Below are 17,772 nucleotides of genomic sequence, written 5' to 3' on the forward strand. Positions count from 1 at the left end.
CCCAAGGCTGCAGGTTTCCCATCCCTTTAAGGAAATAGTTTTGAAAATCATAAGTTTTTTATTTTATTATTATTTTTTTTTTTTGAGACAGAGTCTCACTCTCTTGCCTGGGCTAGAGTGAGTGCCGTGGCATCAGCCTAGCTCACAGCAACCTCAAATTCCTGGGCTCAAGCGATCCTACTGCCTCAGCCTCCCGAGTAGCTGGGACTATAGGCATGTGCCACCATGCCCAGCTAATTTTTTCTATATATATATATTTTAGTTGGCCAGATAATTTCTTTCTATTTTTAGTAGAGACGGGGTCTTGCTCTTGCTCAGGCTGGTCTCGAACTCCTGATCTCACGCGATGATCCACCTGCCTCGGCCTCCCAGAGTGCTAGGATTACAGGCGTGAGCCACCTCGCCCGGCTGAAAATCATAAGTTTAAATAAGGTGTTCTATTAGTCTAAGTAAGGTGTTATTAAAGTGATCATGAGTAAAACTGATTATGAGAAAATAAAAATATGTCTTAATTTCTAAAGTAGGGTCCTTGATCCATTCTGGTACCAGTAATCAAAACAAAATATCTCCTTAAACAATTTGTGATTATCCTCCACAACAGAGGTATTAACTAGACTCCCATGTAAATTGGGTCTACTATTTCCCGCTTCAGACCTTAGTCTGTGGGGCCCTAAAACTGCCTGAGACTTTCACACAACTACGTTCTGAGTTGGAAATATCACCTTTCCTGTGAAAGGAAGGGAAGTTTCTATTTGTAAAGAAACAGAGAAAAAAAATCTTTAACTTACCCAGAGCACAAGGACATTCATAAGATGGTCTATCTGTGTCCGTTTAAAGGTATACTTCCCACTGTTCTGCATTAATTTGGTGTCTGGCCCTAAGTAAATCAGGGAGACATCAGATCTTAGAATCACTGAATATACTCAGAGGGTTGGAACTGATTGGAATTTACCTGTATGATCACCTAATCTAACCTTTTAATCCAGGGGATAAAGCCCTGGAGAAAGACTCACAGTTGGTGCCAATAATTCAAAGAATGGAAAATCTGTTTCTAAGGATAGTCCTAACCACTTCTGTAAAGTGCATCTGTGCAGACCCCTCTCTTTGTAGCACCTCAGACAGTCTTGACTTTCATAGATGAGTTAAGTTGGAATAACCGTCACAAGCCTTTCTCTCATCACCATCTGGTTTATTTAGTTTAGAGAAGGAATTTTCTGATAAAGAGATCTCTGCTTTCTTTTGGGGGACCCCCCCGTGGCGCCAGGCTATATTTAAAGTTTCTAACTGGGAATGGAAGAAAGGAAAAGGCAATGGCAGTGATTTCTTCTGAGGTGAAAGCTGGGAAGCTGAGACTCCTCTGGGGCCAAGAGACAAAGACTCTGTTTTTCATGACAGGGCAGGCAGTAAGTAGAAGTAAGGAGCTTTTAATGGCTACTGGGATGAGAGCTGGAAATTATTAACCAGAGATATGGCTGCAGAAAAAACATAAGAGGTTTAAAAGAAACTGTAAACAACAATTTCTCTTTCCTTTTTACCATCTGACTGTTTTATTCTTACATGTGCTGTAATGAAGGAACTTCATCAGTGTTTACACATGGGGGAGCTGGAACATCCCTGATATGTGGGCAAATACTGGAATGCACAGCATAAGCTATGCCATTCTTTCTTTGTAAGCATTCCTTGAAGGGTTTGAAGTCGTGAGAAGTTTGGCTCAGAGCCTGGGAGCTATAGGGGCCATATCTTCCAACGGTCCTTAGAAAGACTGACCTTACTCCAGGTTTCAACAAGAAAGTGGAAATCATGGCAGAACTTTGGCACCATGTAGCAAGAACAGCAACTCAGTTCTGCACTGAATACCTCAAGGCTCTTAGGTGGCATTAATTCTCTGCTCAGAGCTTCCCAAAGCTACTTGCTAGTAACCAACCAAGAGTCAGAGGGAAAACTTAACTAAATTCATGCTGGTTGGCAACATCACTGCTATTACTTTAGAAAAAAACCTTTGGCTGGAAAATAAGCTTTTTACGAGTGACAATTTTATGTGGGTAGCTGCTGAAGTACAGTGAAGAAAATAAGTCTACTTTAAATCTTTTGTGTTTGGGAACTAGGTCACCTAGAAGCTGTCACTGTAGGTCAAGAACCAATGAAGGAATTTCCACCAGGGCCTCCCTGGACTCTTAAGCTCCTCCCTAGGGCTTGGGTTCCATTGTTTTCCATAGCAGTCCAGGAGCCCCATGACTAGGAGTAGATTCTCTAGAAGGGGAGCCCTGGGAATCTGAGCTGAGTAATAGTAGTCACTGTGGTATGTCTTTCTCAGTGCTTCCTACTATGGTTGTTGTCATCAACGCCCACTGTTGCTGAGGGCATAGGGTAACATAGTGGCTTCCTTCATGTTGCTGACCCAGATCATAACCCCAAAAAACCCCTCACTAAATATAATGGATTGTGGTTCTAAATGTCATCTCAAAAGGGTCCACTGCTAATGATCCATGTGTGACTTTTCTCTGGCATGAACTCTTCATATTTTATATTTTTATCTATAATGATAGATAAAAGGACTGTATTGACTTTCTCCTCCTGGGAGTAATCCACATGTATAATCCTCCTTTCACATGCTAATTCTACTATACTTCCTCAATATGTATGTCCTCTCCTGTGTCCAGATATGGTTGGAGAGACTCATGAATGCCCCGTGGTCTTGGAACACAAAGCCTTCCTCTAACAAAGGCAGAGCTAATTGTTGGAAGCTCATTGCTTAGAAAAAGGAAGTCATTATTTTTTCAAAAAATAAGTTTTTTCTTAAATCTTCCATCCATCTAAGTATCCATCCATCCATCTATCTATCTATCTATTTCAAAGCCATAGGGCTCAGATACATATCTGAGTGTCAAATGCACATCCTGAAAACTTAGTACCCACAACTTGACCATGAATGGAATCCAGCAGGCTGGGGGTCTGGGTGCGGCTCCAGGGAAACATACCAGTATAAATCACTAAGCCATAGCACCAGTCTGTATTCCTGATGACGCAGCCTCGGAGTAGCAGCTTGTCATGATCCAGGAGGTAGTTTTTCCCCTTAAAGGTCAGCATTCCTGCGAATTTGTCCAGTTTGTTATTGGGAAGCTCACACTTCACTTCTCCTGCAGAAAAACGAAGGAGTAAGAGTCCTGGCTCTGTAATCTTAGGCTTTTCTTAACAGGATGGGAAGAGGCTTAACAGAAAAGAGGAAAGAAAGAAAATCCCTCTTTTGAAATACAGAGACATATCTTTTTCCTATTCTCTCTCAGCTGCTGCCCATTTCTCACCAGCTCCCTTCAGAAAAGCAGACAAAAGTTTCTGGGCACCAAAGAAGAATAATTCTGTATGTGACATGGATCATCCAGACAGAGAAAAACCCACACAATAACTTATCATGATCAGTACTGCCAGATCATATGAGCTCAAATCTGAAGAAACTACTTAACTTAAAGCAAGTCTAGTATTTCTTCAAAGTGGAAATAATTTGGCTTTTTCCTGATTAGTAAAGCAAATATACGCTTTGTAAATATTTATGGAATACTAAAAGGATAAAGGAGAAAGTGAAACTCACCCATTGTCTTGAGAAAAGTGCTATAAACCTTTTGAAGTACATCCTTCCAAGTTTTTTCTATATATGTACTCATAAACATACATATGTTTCCAAAAACAAGTTTATGTTATCATACATACCATGCAGTCTTTTATAATTTGTACTTTCCTTTAATTATTCATTGAGTATTTTTTCCATGTCAATAAATATCAACTTGCATATTATTTGCAGTAAGTTGTATAGAAATCACTGGATGGATATACCACACTTTATTTAACCAGTTCTCTACTGATGAAAATTTGGGTGGGCAAACTTATTTCCTAACTCACCATCAAAGGCAGACAGCAGCTCCAAGTTATTGTCCATGTCACTAGTAACTGAGATGGCCTGTTTCACTTTCAGGTTGGTTTCGCTAGAGTAAAGGACATAGGGTTACCAGAGTACAGGACACATACACAACGGCAGAAGTCTAGTTTCTCCTGCTTCTTCATGGGGTTTTAGAAAATAGATGTTGGCCGGGCGCAGTGGCTCATGCCTGTAATCCTATCACTCTGGGAGGCTGAGGCAGGCGCATCGTTTGAGCTCAGGAGTTCGAGACCAGCCTGAGCAAGAGCAAGACTCCGTCTCTACTAAATAAATAGAAAGAAATTATCTGGACAACTAAAAATATCTAGGAAAAATCAGCCGGGCATGGTGGCACATGCCTGTAGTCCCAGCTACTCAGAAGGCTGAGGCAGAAGGACTGCTTGAGCCCAGGAGTTTGAGGTTGCTGTGAGCTAGGCTGATGCCACGGCACTCTAGCCTGGGCAACAGAGTGAGACTCTGTCTCAAAAAAAAAAGAAAAAGAAAAGAAAAAGAAAATAGATGTTCCCAGTAGAGCTTGGGCTATAGGTCTGAGCCATAAGAGTTACTGCCAGTGTTCCCCTTTTTCATGGGCAGCACTGAAGTGAGATGGCTCTTCAAGAAAGCTGAGTGTTAGCCCACCCTCGCCTCTTTCCTCTCATTCTCTGCAACACACCACCACTACTTAATTAACCCATGAGATCTAGCTGGTCAGGTGCTCTATAGAAGGTGAAGAGATGTCACAAAACAACATGGAGGTGACACCTCCACCCTTCAAGAATAAGTAGCAGGTCCTGGTAAGAATCCGCACACACCTCCAAGGAAATATACTTCTCACCTCATAAATATTTATGGAGCCCATGAAGGGATCTCAATTAACTGTTTGCTGATACAGGAATGCCCAGAGAAAGAAGCAAAAATGGAAGCCACATTTCAAAAAGCTATGGGCACCAAGAAGAATTGTAAGAATGCAAATCAATACAAAAAAGCAGAGGACAAGCTTTTTGCTGATGGCCCCATACTCCTAAGACCTTAGCTTTTGCATGCCAATCAATTTCTACCTTAAATCCTTCACAGAACATGACATTTTATCAGTAAATAATTACTTCTCTATTCAAATTCTTTCCCTGAAAACTCTGAAAGTCTATTCTGAAATTTTACACTGCCACTCAGCATTATAGAATATAGCCAGGGTATCTCTATTTTATAGATGGCGAATATGGAGTTTGTTTGCCCAGATTCTATGGCTAGTGGATGCTCAATTATTGCTGTCAAGAGCTCAGCTTTGACTTGATGGTCCCAAGGTTCTGGCCTTCTGTCTTCTCTCCTCTGGATACTTCTAAGCTCTCTGGCTCATATACTACCACTTCTATGTGAGGGTAAAATTCATTCCTGCATCATGCTCTCCCTCAGTGAGGGACCACTCTGAGCTGGCTAAATTATCTTCATGGAACATCAGGAAGGAAACACTTACCCATCCAGGTCTGCTGTCTCTATGTACGTCAGACTGTATGGCTCGCTGCTAGAGAGTAATAGGATATCTGCCTGTGGTCAGAAAAGTCAGAGAAAATAAGGAAAGCAGGAAGGCAGGCTCTAAGTGTTACAGTGTGACAAGAGCAGTCACCTCAGGAACAGATGTTCATCCTAAGAATTTTACAGACGTTGGTTTACTTTCTTTGTCTGGGGTCCATCACTGCTACTCACACTTTACCTGTAGCTATGATGAGAGGCAGACAAAAACCAGCTTCTTACTGTAAGAAGATCTATTGATCTCTGATGCAAAGTGAAGCAGATGAAGGTCACCAAAAGCAGGGGTAGCAGGAGGGCTGCAAGGGTCCCTGGCATCCACCCAAGCCAAAAAAGAAAAAGCCACAGCCAAAAGAGGTACTCACTGTGACTGGCTGATTATTTTCTAGTTTTATTATATCTCCCACTTGGACATTCATCCATTTGTCCTTCTTCATTCTGTAAGAAAATGACCTTTGAATGTTTGCTCTGAGAATTTCCCTAAAGCTCTGTCTTGACAATGGAGAACTTCTCTCCTTCACTCCCACAGGGCTGAGCTGAATGAAGATAAGGCTCAGAAAGGCCAAACTGATTTGTGATGCACCCTTGCTGCAATCAAGAATTTTCTCTTGACTTCAGGCTATATGAGTTTTCTAAAACCCTATAAAACTATACGTAGACATACAGGCATATAATTTTTTTAAGTAAAATAGTTCAAATAGTAAGCAAGTGTCTAGAAAGAGAAAAATTGTAAGTCTCCTCTGTCCCCAGCCTTTAGTTTTGCACCACAAAGGTGGCTGCTGTTAGTAATTTTTTTTTGTATTCCTTTCTAGGAAATAATCCATATAATCACAAACAACATAAACATTTAAGTTATACACTAGATCCATAATTTTCTGTACTTTGCATTTTTCATTTAATATATTATGGAGAGTACTTATAAAAGACGTGGCTCATTGTTTTTGATAGCTAAAATGTATTCTATCATATGGCTCTACCAATTTTATTTATTTATGTTACAATTGGATTACCTTTGACCCCTCAAATCCCCACTTCCCAAAAGGGTAGCCCGGCAGTATGAGCAGATTCTACAATACTGGCTCTCATCCCTCTTCTTTTTTTTTTTTTTTTTTGGAGACAGAGTCTCGCTCTGTTGCCTGGGCTAGAGTGAGTGCCATGGTGTCAGCCTCACTCACAGCAACCTCAAACTCCTGGGCTTAAGCGATCCTACTGCCTCAGCCTCCCCAGTAGCTGGGACTACAGGCATGTGCCACCATGCCCGGCTAATTTTTTTCTATATATATTTTTAGTTGGCCAGATAATTTCTATTTTTTTAGTAGAGATGGGGTCTCACTATTGCTCAGGCTGGTCTTGAACTCCTGACCTTGAACGATCCTCCCACCTCGGCCTCCCAGAGTGCTAGGATTACAGGCGTGAGCCACCGCGCCCAGCCTCCTCCTCCTCTTTTTTGTACTTCAATTTCCCAACTGCATAGGGTCCATAAATCTTTTCTCTCTGAGAAAGGACTAAGGAGGATGTGTATATTGCCACAAGTGTTTTGAAAACATGAGCTACCCCCTTGCAACAATTCTATTATGCCAAGCACCTCAAGAGCTGGGAAAGAGAGGGCAGGTCTAGAGGCCACTGTTCCTTTCACTTTTGAATGCAGCCTTATTATCCTTAGGGCATGACATACATCACCACTTTGCCAGATACACAAAGGCATGGGTATTCTTAGAGCACCTCTCCTGAGAAGACAGCTGCTTTGGGAAGGGTCAATCTCTACAATTCCCTCCCCCCCCCAAAAAAAGTCTTTTTATATCAATTCACTCTTTCTTTTAAAAGAAAGAGTACTTTCTTAGTACAAGTAGCTCCTAGCCCTCAAGAAAGACATCTGAATATTTATTTTACTTTGTCTGGACTCGACATTCACTTTTGCTAGTTCTCTGGCATTCTATCTGTCATGATGTTCACCAGTAAAACATGAAGAGAAAGAAGGGCTATAACATTCTGGCTTCTTTGGCAAGGCTGTACTTGCCATAAAGTAAGGAGCCAAGAAAAAAGAAGGGAATAAAATCCATAACAGCAAGCATGTTCTGATGCTGTTCTTGCCCTGAGTGAATGAGGGACTGCCAGTTATTATTTTTTGGGGGGACACATTCTCACTCTGTTGCCTGGACTAGAGTGCCATAGCGTCAGCCTAGCTCACAGCAACCTCAAACTCCTGGGCTCAAGCAATCCTACTGCCTCAGCCTCCCAAGTAGCTGGGACTACAGGCATGCACCATCATGCTCGGCTAATTTTTTCTATATATATTTTTAGTTGTCCAGCTAATTTCTTTCTTTTTTTTTTTTTTTTTAAGTAGAGATGAAGTCTCACTGTTGCTCAGGCTGGTCTCAAACTCCTGAGCTCAAATGATCCACCCGCCTCGGCCTCCCAGAGTGGGGACTGCCAGTGTTAATAATCTAGTTGCTGGGCTCGCTTTAGCTCAGCGGTTCCTTTGACAAGTATAATAATCTAGTAATTTGAATTTTAATTTCTCCCACCAGAGGGACAGGAGATGAAACCTTATGAGCTTGAGAGGTAGTGAGCTGAAACTAAGAACCCCTCATAAAGCCAGGACCCTTGAAGGGCAACACCATTAGTGAAAAGGTGATCTCAAAAAAAAAAAAAAAATCAACCCACTGGCAAGAAAGTTTGTCTATCTTCGTCTGGATCAGGGCTGGGGAACCTACGGCCTTAAGGACACACATGGCCTTCTAGGTCCTCAGGTGCGGCCTTTTGACTGAATCCAAATTTTACAAAACAAATCCTTTTATTTTTATTAATACATTTTTGTTCATCTTTATACTTTTATTTTATTTTTAAAAATGAGCATATTTAAAATGCCAAAGAATAAAATAAGTTTCAATGAAATAATCCTCCCAGATTGACTGGCACAGTGAGAACATTAGTAAGCCATGAGGGCTAAATTCACAGCTGCTACACTCATGATTTAGTTCTAACTTCCCCTGCCTGACTGGTGCCACTACCGCATGAGACTGGTTGACAAGAGTTTATGGGGTTGGAGTACACCAGTCTGTTACCAGCTTTTGACAACGGTGCACTGTGTTTTTGTTTGAAGTGAAATTTGTGAATAGTCGCACAGCTTGACAGTATTTTTTAATTTTGTCTGCTTAACAGCCCATCATGTCAAAGAAGACCACTGAAAGAAGAAAACAGATTTTTTAATGAGCATCGGGAATTGCAATATTATCTTGTTTCTGCTAAAGATAAGATAATTTGCCTGTTTTGTGATACTGCAAAATCAACATTAAACAAATTGAATGCTCATCAGCATTGTAACACTCATAAGGACCACAGATATTTTAAATTAGAGGGAGAGGTACAAAAGGTTGTATTGCAGAAATTAAAAGTTGAAAAGCAAAAGCAAAGACAATTCTTTCAAGCAGCAATAAGACCTGGAAATAATTCCACCGAAGCAATATATAAAGTAGCTTATAAACACAGGAAAAAAGGGAAGCCATTCAGTGATGTAGAAATTGTGAAAGAATGCATTGTCTAAGTTCTAGGATGCTTAGACCCCGATAACATTTCAAAGTACAAACAATGCCTCTTTGAAGGAGAACCATAACCGATCAGCAGCATGAATTAGCCTTCAACTTAACAGAACAACTTCATATAATACTTCAAAAGGAAAATATACATTATTTAATCACATTGGATGAATCAACTGATACTCCTGACTCAGGGCAGGTTTTATACTTCATCTGGGTCATAACAGAAGATGTTCTTTGCTACCAAGAGTTACTTGCTTTGGGCACTCTTGCAAACAGAACACAGGGGATAGATATCTTCAATAACTTTCAAGATAAATGTTGTGAAGTTGGCCTGAATTTGGCAAATTTAGTGAGTGTATATACAGATGGTGCATCTTCCATGACAGGAAAACATGAAGGGTTTATTGCACAGATTAAAAAAAAGTATTAACAGATCCAGATGCTGTCATTTCTTTTCATTGTATCTTGCCTCAGCAAAATCTCTGTGCTAAAACTACTATTTTAAGTGACACTTTGCAACAAGTTATAAGCATGGTTAACTATATTCATGCAAATGCAACACAGCATCCTCAGTTTTGTAACACGCTAAAGTTGAATGACAAGGTATTCAGTGTGGAGTTGCTGTATCATTCTAAAGTGCATTGGCTATCCCAGGGACAGGTGTTATCCAAAATTTTATCTCTGAGAACAGATAGTTAAATTTTATGAAGAACAGAATCAGCAATGTAAATTATTCAAAGAAGATTTCTATAGGACTGCAGCATTTCTGTGTGATATGTCAAATCAAAACTTGAATTTTTTTTGCAAGGTAAAACTAAGTCTATATATGATATGTGCCAAAAAATCCAAGCATTTCAAAAAAGTTCTCCTCCTGGAACTGACGAATGAATTCAGTAAAGTCTCAGGATACAAAATCAATACACACAAATCAGAGGCATTCATATATGTCAATAACAGTCAAACTGACAACCAAATCAAAGACTCAATACCCTTCACAATAGCAACAAAGAAAACAAAGTATCTAGGAATATATTTAACTAAGGAGGTAAAAGACCTCTATAGGGAGAACTATGAAACACTGAGGAAAGAGCAGAGCACGTAAACAGGTGGAAAACCATACCATGCTCGTGGATCGGAAGAATCAACATTGTTAAAATGTCTGTACTACCCAAAGTGATCTACAGATGCAATGCAATCCCTATTAAATTACCAACATCATTTTTCACAGATATAGAAAAAATAATTTTACACTTTGTATGGAACCAGAGAAGACCCTGTTTGGCAAAAGCAATTTTAGCCAACAAGAACAAAATGGGAGGTATTAATTTACCAGACTTCAAACTATACTACAAGGCTGTGGTTATTAAATCAGCTTGGTATTGGCACAACAACAGGGATACAGACCAGTGGAACAGAACTGAGAATCCAGATATAAAACCATCCTCATATAGCCATCCAATCTTTGACAAAGCGGACAAAACCATACACCAGGGAAAAGAATCCTTATTCAATAAATGGTGCTGGGAAAACTGGATAGCCACATGTAGAGGACTGAAACAGGACCCACAACTTTCACCTCTCACAAAAATCAAATCATGGTGGATAACAGACTTAAACTTAAGGTGCGAAACTATTAGAATTCTAGAAGAAAACGTGGGAAAAACTCTTATAGACATTGGCCTAGGCAAAGAATTTATGAAGAAGACCCCAAAGGCAATCACAGCAACAACAAAAATAAATAAATGGGACCTGATTAAATTAAAAAGTTTCTGCACAGCCAGAGAAACTGTCATGAGAGCAAACAACCTACAGAATGGGAAAAAATTTTCACAAGCTACACATCCGATAAAGGACTGATAACTAAAATCTATTTGGAACTCAGGAAAAACGGCAAGAAAGAATCAAACAACCCTATCAAAAAGTGGGCAAAGGACATGCATGAACAGAAATTTTTCAAAAGAAGACAGAAGAATGGCCAACAGACATATGAAAAAATTCTCAACATCTCTAATCATCACAGAAATGCAAATCAAAACCACAATGAGATACCACTTAACTCCAGTGAGAATCGCCTTTATCAAAAAGTCCCATAACAATACATGTTGGCATGGATGAGAGACAGGAACACTCATACACTGCTGGTGGGACTGTAAACTAGTGCAACCTCTATGGAACGCAATATGGAGATACCTTAAACAGATACAAGTAGACCTACCATTTGATCCAGCAATCCCGTTATTGGGCATCTACCCCAAAGAACAAAAGTCATTATATAAAAAAGACATCTGCACCCGAATGTTTATAGCAGCACAATTCACAATTGCAAAGATGTGGAAACAACCCAAGTGCCCATCAATACATGAGTGGATTAATAAAATGTGGTATATGTATACCATGGAGTACTACTCAGCTATAAGAAACAATGGGAATATAGCATCTCTTATGTTTTCCTAATAGAACTGGAACCCATTCTACTAAGTGAAGTATCCCAAGAATGGAAAAATAAGTACCACGTATACTCACCATCAAATTGGTTTCACTGATCATCACCTAAGAGCACATTCAGGAATACCATTAATCCTTTGTCAGGCAGATGTGGGGGGGGAGGGGATGGGTGTATACATACATAATGAGTGCGATGCACACCGTCTAGGGGATGGACACGCTTGAAGCTCTGACTTGGGGGTGGGGTGGAGGGGAACGGCAATATATGTAACCTAAACTTTTGCACCCTCATAATATGCTGAAATAAGATAAAATAAAACATTTGAAAAAGAAAAGATGGGGGAAAAACTAAACCAACTGAAAGAAAAAAGTTCTTTTTTTTTTCAAAACACTTCTTCAAAAGAAAATTCTGGAGGAACATTTTCCCCAGTTAGCAAAGGTCAATGATGAGCAGGATGATATATGCGAATCATTTGAAGAATATGCAGCTGTTACAGACATATTAATTGGAGAATACAATGAAAGGTTCACTGACTTTGAGAATCATGACATCACACACAAATGAGCATTTTAGCCTCATCTAAGTTGATACCAAGGTACCTAAAGAACTCTAGATGGAATTGATTGAGCGCTCAGTAGATGACATTTTAAAGTCATTGTTTGATAGTAAGAAAAATCCAGTTGAAATATGGAAAAATGCAGAATACTCATGCCTTAGGCAACATGCCCAAAAAATGCTTTCTTGCTTTTCAGCCACTTATTGCTGTGAATCGACATTCTCCTCCCTAACCCAAATCAAGCTGCCCTTAAGGTCACAAATGAATGATACCCATATAGAAGATCAACTGAAACTGCGGACGTCCATGCTGCAACCAAATATTCAAATGCTTTCCAACCAAAAGGAAACACAACGAAGTCATTAAAAGATTAGTTAACTTTAAAATTAACAAATAGTTTTAATTTTCTGAAATTATTTAAGTACATAGTAGTAAGATTTTTACAAAAAAATGTACATTTTTAAGTATATCTAATTGAAGTTTCTTGAATGCAGCCTTTTTTGATTACAGCTAAATTAATGTGGCCTTCCAACAGGAAAAGGTTCCTCACCCCTGGTCTGGAGGGTTGGGGTCAGTAGTGGAGGACTCTCCCCTAAGAATTTGTAACCTCCTGTGGTATGGGGCTCAAATTTATGCATCCTCCAAATTAGGTCTCAGCAGGTGATACCCTTGAGTTCCCTGGCATAAGCAAACACAAACCCTTCTACAACCTCACCTCAGGCCACTTAGAATTCCCAAAAAGAAAGTTCCTCTAAAGATGTGCTTGTAAAAAAAATGATTGAGAAATGAAAAACAACAAAAATTATAACTTGCAAAACAGATAAACCTTTTATATAGCAGTTCTGCTCAGACCTATGTATTCTAGAAAAAGAAAGATTTTTTCTCGAATGTAGACTGTTTCAACAACCAATCTCACCTCTGCATATTAAAGTAATAAGACGCTTGCTTACAAAGTCTAACCAGAGCCTTGTTTGTTAATTCCCACTCTCAAATCACTCTATGACAAATTCTTGGGAGTTCATTTGACTAAATTCATTTGTCAGCAACTCCCTAGCTTGGCCAGTTTCCAATACACTCAGTTTTGTCTTTTCTTTTCTTTTTATGTCTATTTCCATTCTTTCTTCCTGTTTTAATTTTCTTTTTAAACACAAGTGACTTTTTTGGTGGTGTCTTATGGGAGGTTTCAATAGTTTAAACATTTGAGGGAACAATCCACCCTGAGTAAGGATCAGCTGACAAAATCAACAACAGGATTAGATACAAAAGCATTTCAGATAATAGAATTATGTGATAAAAACTATAGCTACTGGGTTTCCTGTAAGGCCACCATGACAAAGGCTGGACCTCAATCCTGAAATCCTTCAAGTTTGCACTTTCTTATAATCATGAGTCTGCTCACCCTGGTCACTTTTCCTTTCACACAATCTCTACTTGTTGAATTCTTCCCCACCCTTTAAGGCCTAGTACAAACATCACCTCTTCCAGAAAGTCTTCCTTTATTCCTTTAACCAGCTATGATTGCTCATTTTTTATTATTCCTATTATATTACCTCTTACAATAGTCTTCATATTTTGCCTAACATAGGAATATGCCTGCCTACTTCCATTCCTCCCAACACTTTAGATAGCTATGATCAAACACCTCAGCAATAGGGTCAACACCAATACTCTATTTTTTATTTTATATATACTTTTTGAGACAGAGCCTTGCTCTTTCACCCTGGGTAGAGTGCAGGGTTTCATCACAGATCACTGCAACCTCATACTCATGGGCTCAAACGATCCTTCTGCCTCAGCCTCCCAAATAGCTGGGACTACAGGCACCTACCACCACACCCGGCTAACTTTTTAATTTTTTTTTTTGTAGAGACAGGGTTTTGCTCTTGCTCAGGCTGGTCTTAAACTCCTGAGCTCAAGTGATACTCCTTCCTTGGCTTCCCAGAGTGCTAGGATTACTGGCATGAGCCACTGTGCCCAGCCCAATACTTTCTTTAGATTGTTATCAGAAATAGTGACCTACCAAAAAGCCATGTCAGAATCCATTAATGTTGTAAAGACAGATATTTCCATGCTGACTACTATACTAATAATAATCACTTGGGATATTAATATCATGTTATCATATGTTAATTGTTTCAATACACATTTTGCTTTTATTTACACATGTATTCTCTAAGGTAGAGAATATTATTTTTACTTTATAGAAAAGAAAAATGAGGCCAGAGACATTTGAGGTAATATGGCAAGTTCATTCTAGATCTAGAAACAAATTCTTCTTATGTCTTTTCACTGTCCTGAACTACCTTCCCAAAGCACCCAGCATATCAAGCTTCAGCAAGGACAACCCTCCTCCAGGACTGGTCCTACCTTAACTGGCTTCCCTAGAAGAACTTACCTGCCATTCACCAGCAGTAGAACAGGACGGTTGTTGACCTGATTGTCATTTTGGTGCCTTTTCTAAAAGCACACAAGAAAATGTTCAGGAAGTAGATCTATAGCAAACTGCATGTAGAACGTTAGTGTTTTGAAATATTACCCAATGTAGTTCCCCTTCCTTTCCCCCTCCCTGAAGCCCTTCTACCATTAACATTAGACCATGAGGTTGATTATCTCTGGGAAGCTGGGAAAGGAGGTCAGAAAAAGAATCCAGGAAGAAGAAGAGACAAAATTTTGGTTTTATGTATCAAAAGCCAAAAGCCTGGGGGAATGAGAACAAATAACTTATGTCAAAAGCTGCAGAGAACAGAATGGGCAGGACTACAGAGTCTCACACACCTGATAGGGGCAGGGAAAGCTAGGAATTTTCAAGGATGCTCCCACCCCTACTGCCAGCTGTAGTTGACATCCAGAAGCTACTACAGTGGATGCACTGAGGAAAGAGGCCAACATAAAGACCAATAGAAGGGCAACAAATACAAGGCATGTCCTGATGCCAGGACTCACATGAATCTCCTCCTTTCCAGTTTCCCTGGGAAAAGGGTAGGTTTGGGAAGGGGGCAGAGAGAATCCAAAATTTGTCAGAATTCAGAATTGTCCACATATTTCTCCTAAAGAGACTAAGTTCTAAATGAGAAGTAACCAGGTTACCCTGAATTGGCAAGTTAATTTTCAGTTCTCATTAGAAAGAGTTGGGGTCGGGGGTATGTGTGTGGTTATGAGCTAAAATGAGTTCTGTTATAGAGAAATAAAGTTACCTTTTTGCACATCTGAGTTCTGATTAAAATTTAAACCAGGACATGTGCTAATCCTGGGTTTAAAGAGTTACAGAGTGAAAGTGCTGGGGAAACACCCATGCTCTCAAACTTTGGTCAAAAAATCTATCCTGGAAAATGAGAAGGACTCTCTTAGGGAAACTGCAAACAGGTCAACAAGACTGGCTTCCCAAATCTCACTAGTAGGCCTGGCACTGGGTCCTCACCCTCATCGTCTCTACCAGGCCTGTTGTAAGAAGCACAGAAGAAGTCCAGAAGCACTCACTGTGACCCAGGAAGGGAGCTGGCCTCTGCTTATGTCATGAGACTTTTAAAAACAGAGGCATCCTAGCTGCTGTGCATACCTAATAGAATCAAGAGCTGGAAAGGGACATAGGGAGAGCTGGAGAGGAGAAACGGAATTCAGAGAGAGGAGAAGAAAGAGGAAGAACAGGAGAAAGAGGGAGCAGGGACAGAGGAAAGAAGGGAAAAGGAATATAAAATGGAAGAAGGGGAGCAGAGAAAGAAGGATGAGAGCAAATCCAGAGAAAGCTAAGAAGGGAGTAAAGGAAGAGTGGGCTATCAAAGATGGAAAGGGGCTAAACGTGGTGGCAGTAGGAAGACAGAGAAAGGCCTTGTACTGCCCCTTCTGGCCATGCATACACCACCAATCTTGGGCCTAAGGAAATTACATATTTTTCTGGGATGGATAAGGAAAGAAGAAAGGGAAACATCTCTTTCCGTTCAGTGCTCCCTCTTAGCACTACATGTTAGGAAGTCCTTCTTGCCCCAAAGCCTGACTAGCTAGTTACAGTGAGGGACTAAAGGCCCAGGAAGCCACTTCACCAGGTCATCGATGCCATCTTTCACTGCTGTTATGGACAGCACCACCATCAGGGGTACCACAGTTGTGTACCACGCCAAGGAAGAGATCTGGGGAATCAACTGAGAGAAGGAAAGGGAGAGAATACTGTGTCTGAAAACTCAAAGGATAATATATTTGCTCCCAATTCCTCACCTCCACCACCATTTTCACCTCCATAGGTTCACAGCAAACCCACTATCCTAGTTGCTTTCCACTGTTGTAGCCTTCATATAACCCCCAAAACATAAGTAAACATTTCTCAAGTGATGCTAAAAGAACAAAAAGGCTACAAGTTGCTCCCTATCTGTCCTGAACTCCACTACCTTCCTCTGGATGGCAAAGGACCATTTCTCCCCTGATAACGAATGGTAATGGGGCAGGGGAGTAAGCGTGGACATGGGAAAACCACATGCTCTCCTACACCCTTCAGTACAAGGGGAAGTGAGGCGATCTGTCCCTCTCCCCCAGTTTCGGCCTATCCTATTCTGCTTCCTTTCTTTGTGCTGGCACTCTTACACTCTAAATCATTCTCCTTCCTGAGCACTCCTGTGTGTTAATTTTCTGTCATAGAGGCTGGGACAAGGAGGAATAGGGTTGCGGTTGTGGTCAGGGTGAAGAATCTATGGTCTCCTGTGGTCAAGCTGACCTGTGACCATGCGGCCATGATAAGGAGCCGAACTTCCTTAGGATTTGGTAACCTTGTCTCCTTCCTCTTGTAGAGGCTTATTTCACATGGGCTAATCCTGACCACAGATACTCTAAGGGACTGGCCTGAGACTCCAGCCATCCATTTGCCTGTTGTCTAAAGAGAAGAGACATCTCTCTCAGTTTAGGGAAGGGAAAAACTAATTATACAGTCTGCCCCCAGAGGATTTGATAAAACACTCTGTGGAAAAGGCCCCAAAAGGTAATACCTGTAGGAATAGCAAAACAATGAAATATGCATTTTCAAGTCTCTTGAACTGTTCAAATAGGTTCAGGGGAAGGAAGTTAATGACACCGTATCTTGAGGTCTTGATGGTATTGTCCTGTGAGAAAGAAAAAAAAACCACAAAATACCAAAACACACAATTAGAGGAACCAAAGACAACTCAAAACTGGATTGATTAGGTAGTTGCCCCCACTTCCCAGTCTTAACAAAAAAGACCAAGACCACTCAGGAAATGGGAAAAAGCCACCAAAGTTCCCCCGACCTGGGACGGAGAGAGGAAAGAAGTGTCTAATTTCCCCCTTTTCCTTGAGACCTAGAGACGCCTAGAGGATTGTAAGATGGCAAGGCCACTCCACATAGCAGCTTCTTTGGGGGCAGAATGCATTTCTGCCCCTGATAGAGTTCTTTGTTTATTGATGCTATTAATAATAATAATAATAATAATGATAAATCAGGCTGGGCGCGGTGGCTCACGCCTGTAATCCCAGCACTATCGGAGGCCGAGGCTGGTGGATCGTTTGAGCTCAGGATTTCGAGACCAGCCTGAGTAAGAGCGAGACCCCATCTCTACTAAAAAAAATAGAAAGAAATGATTTGGACAGCTAAAAATATATATAGAAAAAATTAGCTGGGCATGGTGGCTCATGCCTATAGTCCCAGCTACTCAGGAGGCTGAGGCAGGAGGATTGCTTGAGCCCAGGAGTTTGGGGTTGCTGTGGGCAAGGCCGATGCCACGGCACTCACTCTAGCCCGGGCAACAGAGTGAGACTGTCTCAAAAAAAAAAATGATAAATCAACAATAAAAACTTA

At 40.6% G+C, this 17,772-nt stretch overlaps 1 protein-coding gene across 5 annotated transcripts in view; it reads right to left on the reverse strand.

Annotated features, from left to right (window-relative positions):
* The window catches only part of LOC123646171 (phospholipid-transporting ATPase FetA-like), a 74,233-nt gene that overhangs the window by 37,135 nt on the left and 19,326 nt on the right, over positions 1-17,772 (reverse strand). For all 5 annotated transcript variants that reach the window (XM_045562884.1, XM_045562885.1, XM_045562883.1 and 2 more), the window contains exons 5-12: positions 16,946-17,059; positions 16,013-16,111; positions 14,371-14,432; positions 5,800-5,872; positions 5,382-5,452; positions 3,895-3,977; positions 2,979-3,137; positions 789-877 (exon numbers count right to left, since the gene is read on the reverse strand). In XM_045562884.1, the coding sequence (XP_045418840.1) occupies positions 789-877; positions 2,979-3,137; positions 3,895-3,977; positions 5,382-5,452; positions 5,800-5,872; positions 14,371-14,432; positions 16,013-16,111; positions 16,946-17,059 (750 nt within the window). The remainder of the gene's footprint in view (positions 1-788; positions 878-2,978; positions 3,138-3,894; positions 3,978-5,381; positions 5,453-5,799; positions 5,873-14,370; positions 14,433-16,012; positions 16,112-16,945; positions 17,060-17,772) is intronic.

Source organism: Lemur catta, chromosome 10 (genome assembly GCF_020740605.2).
Source record: "Lemur catta isolate mLemCat1 chromosome 10, mLemCat1.pri, whole genome shotgun sequence".
NCBI lineage: Eukaryota > Metazoa > Chordata > Mammalia > Primates > Lemuridae > Lemur > Lemur catta.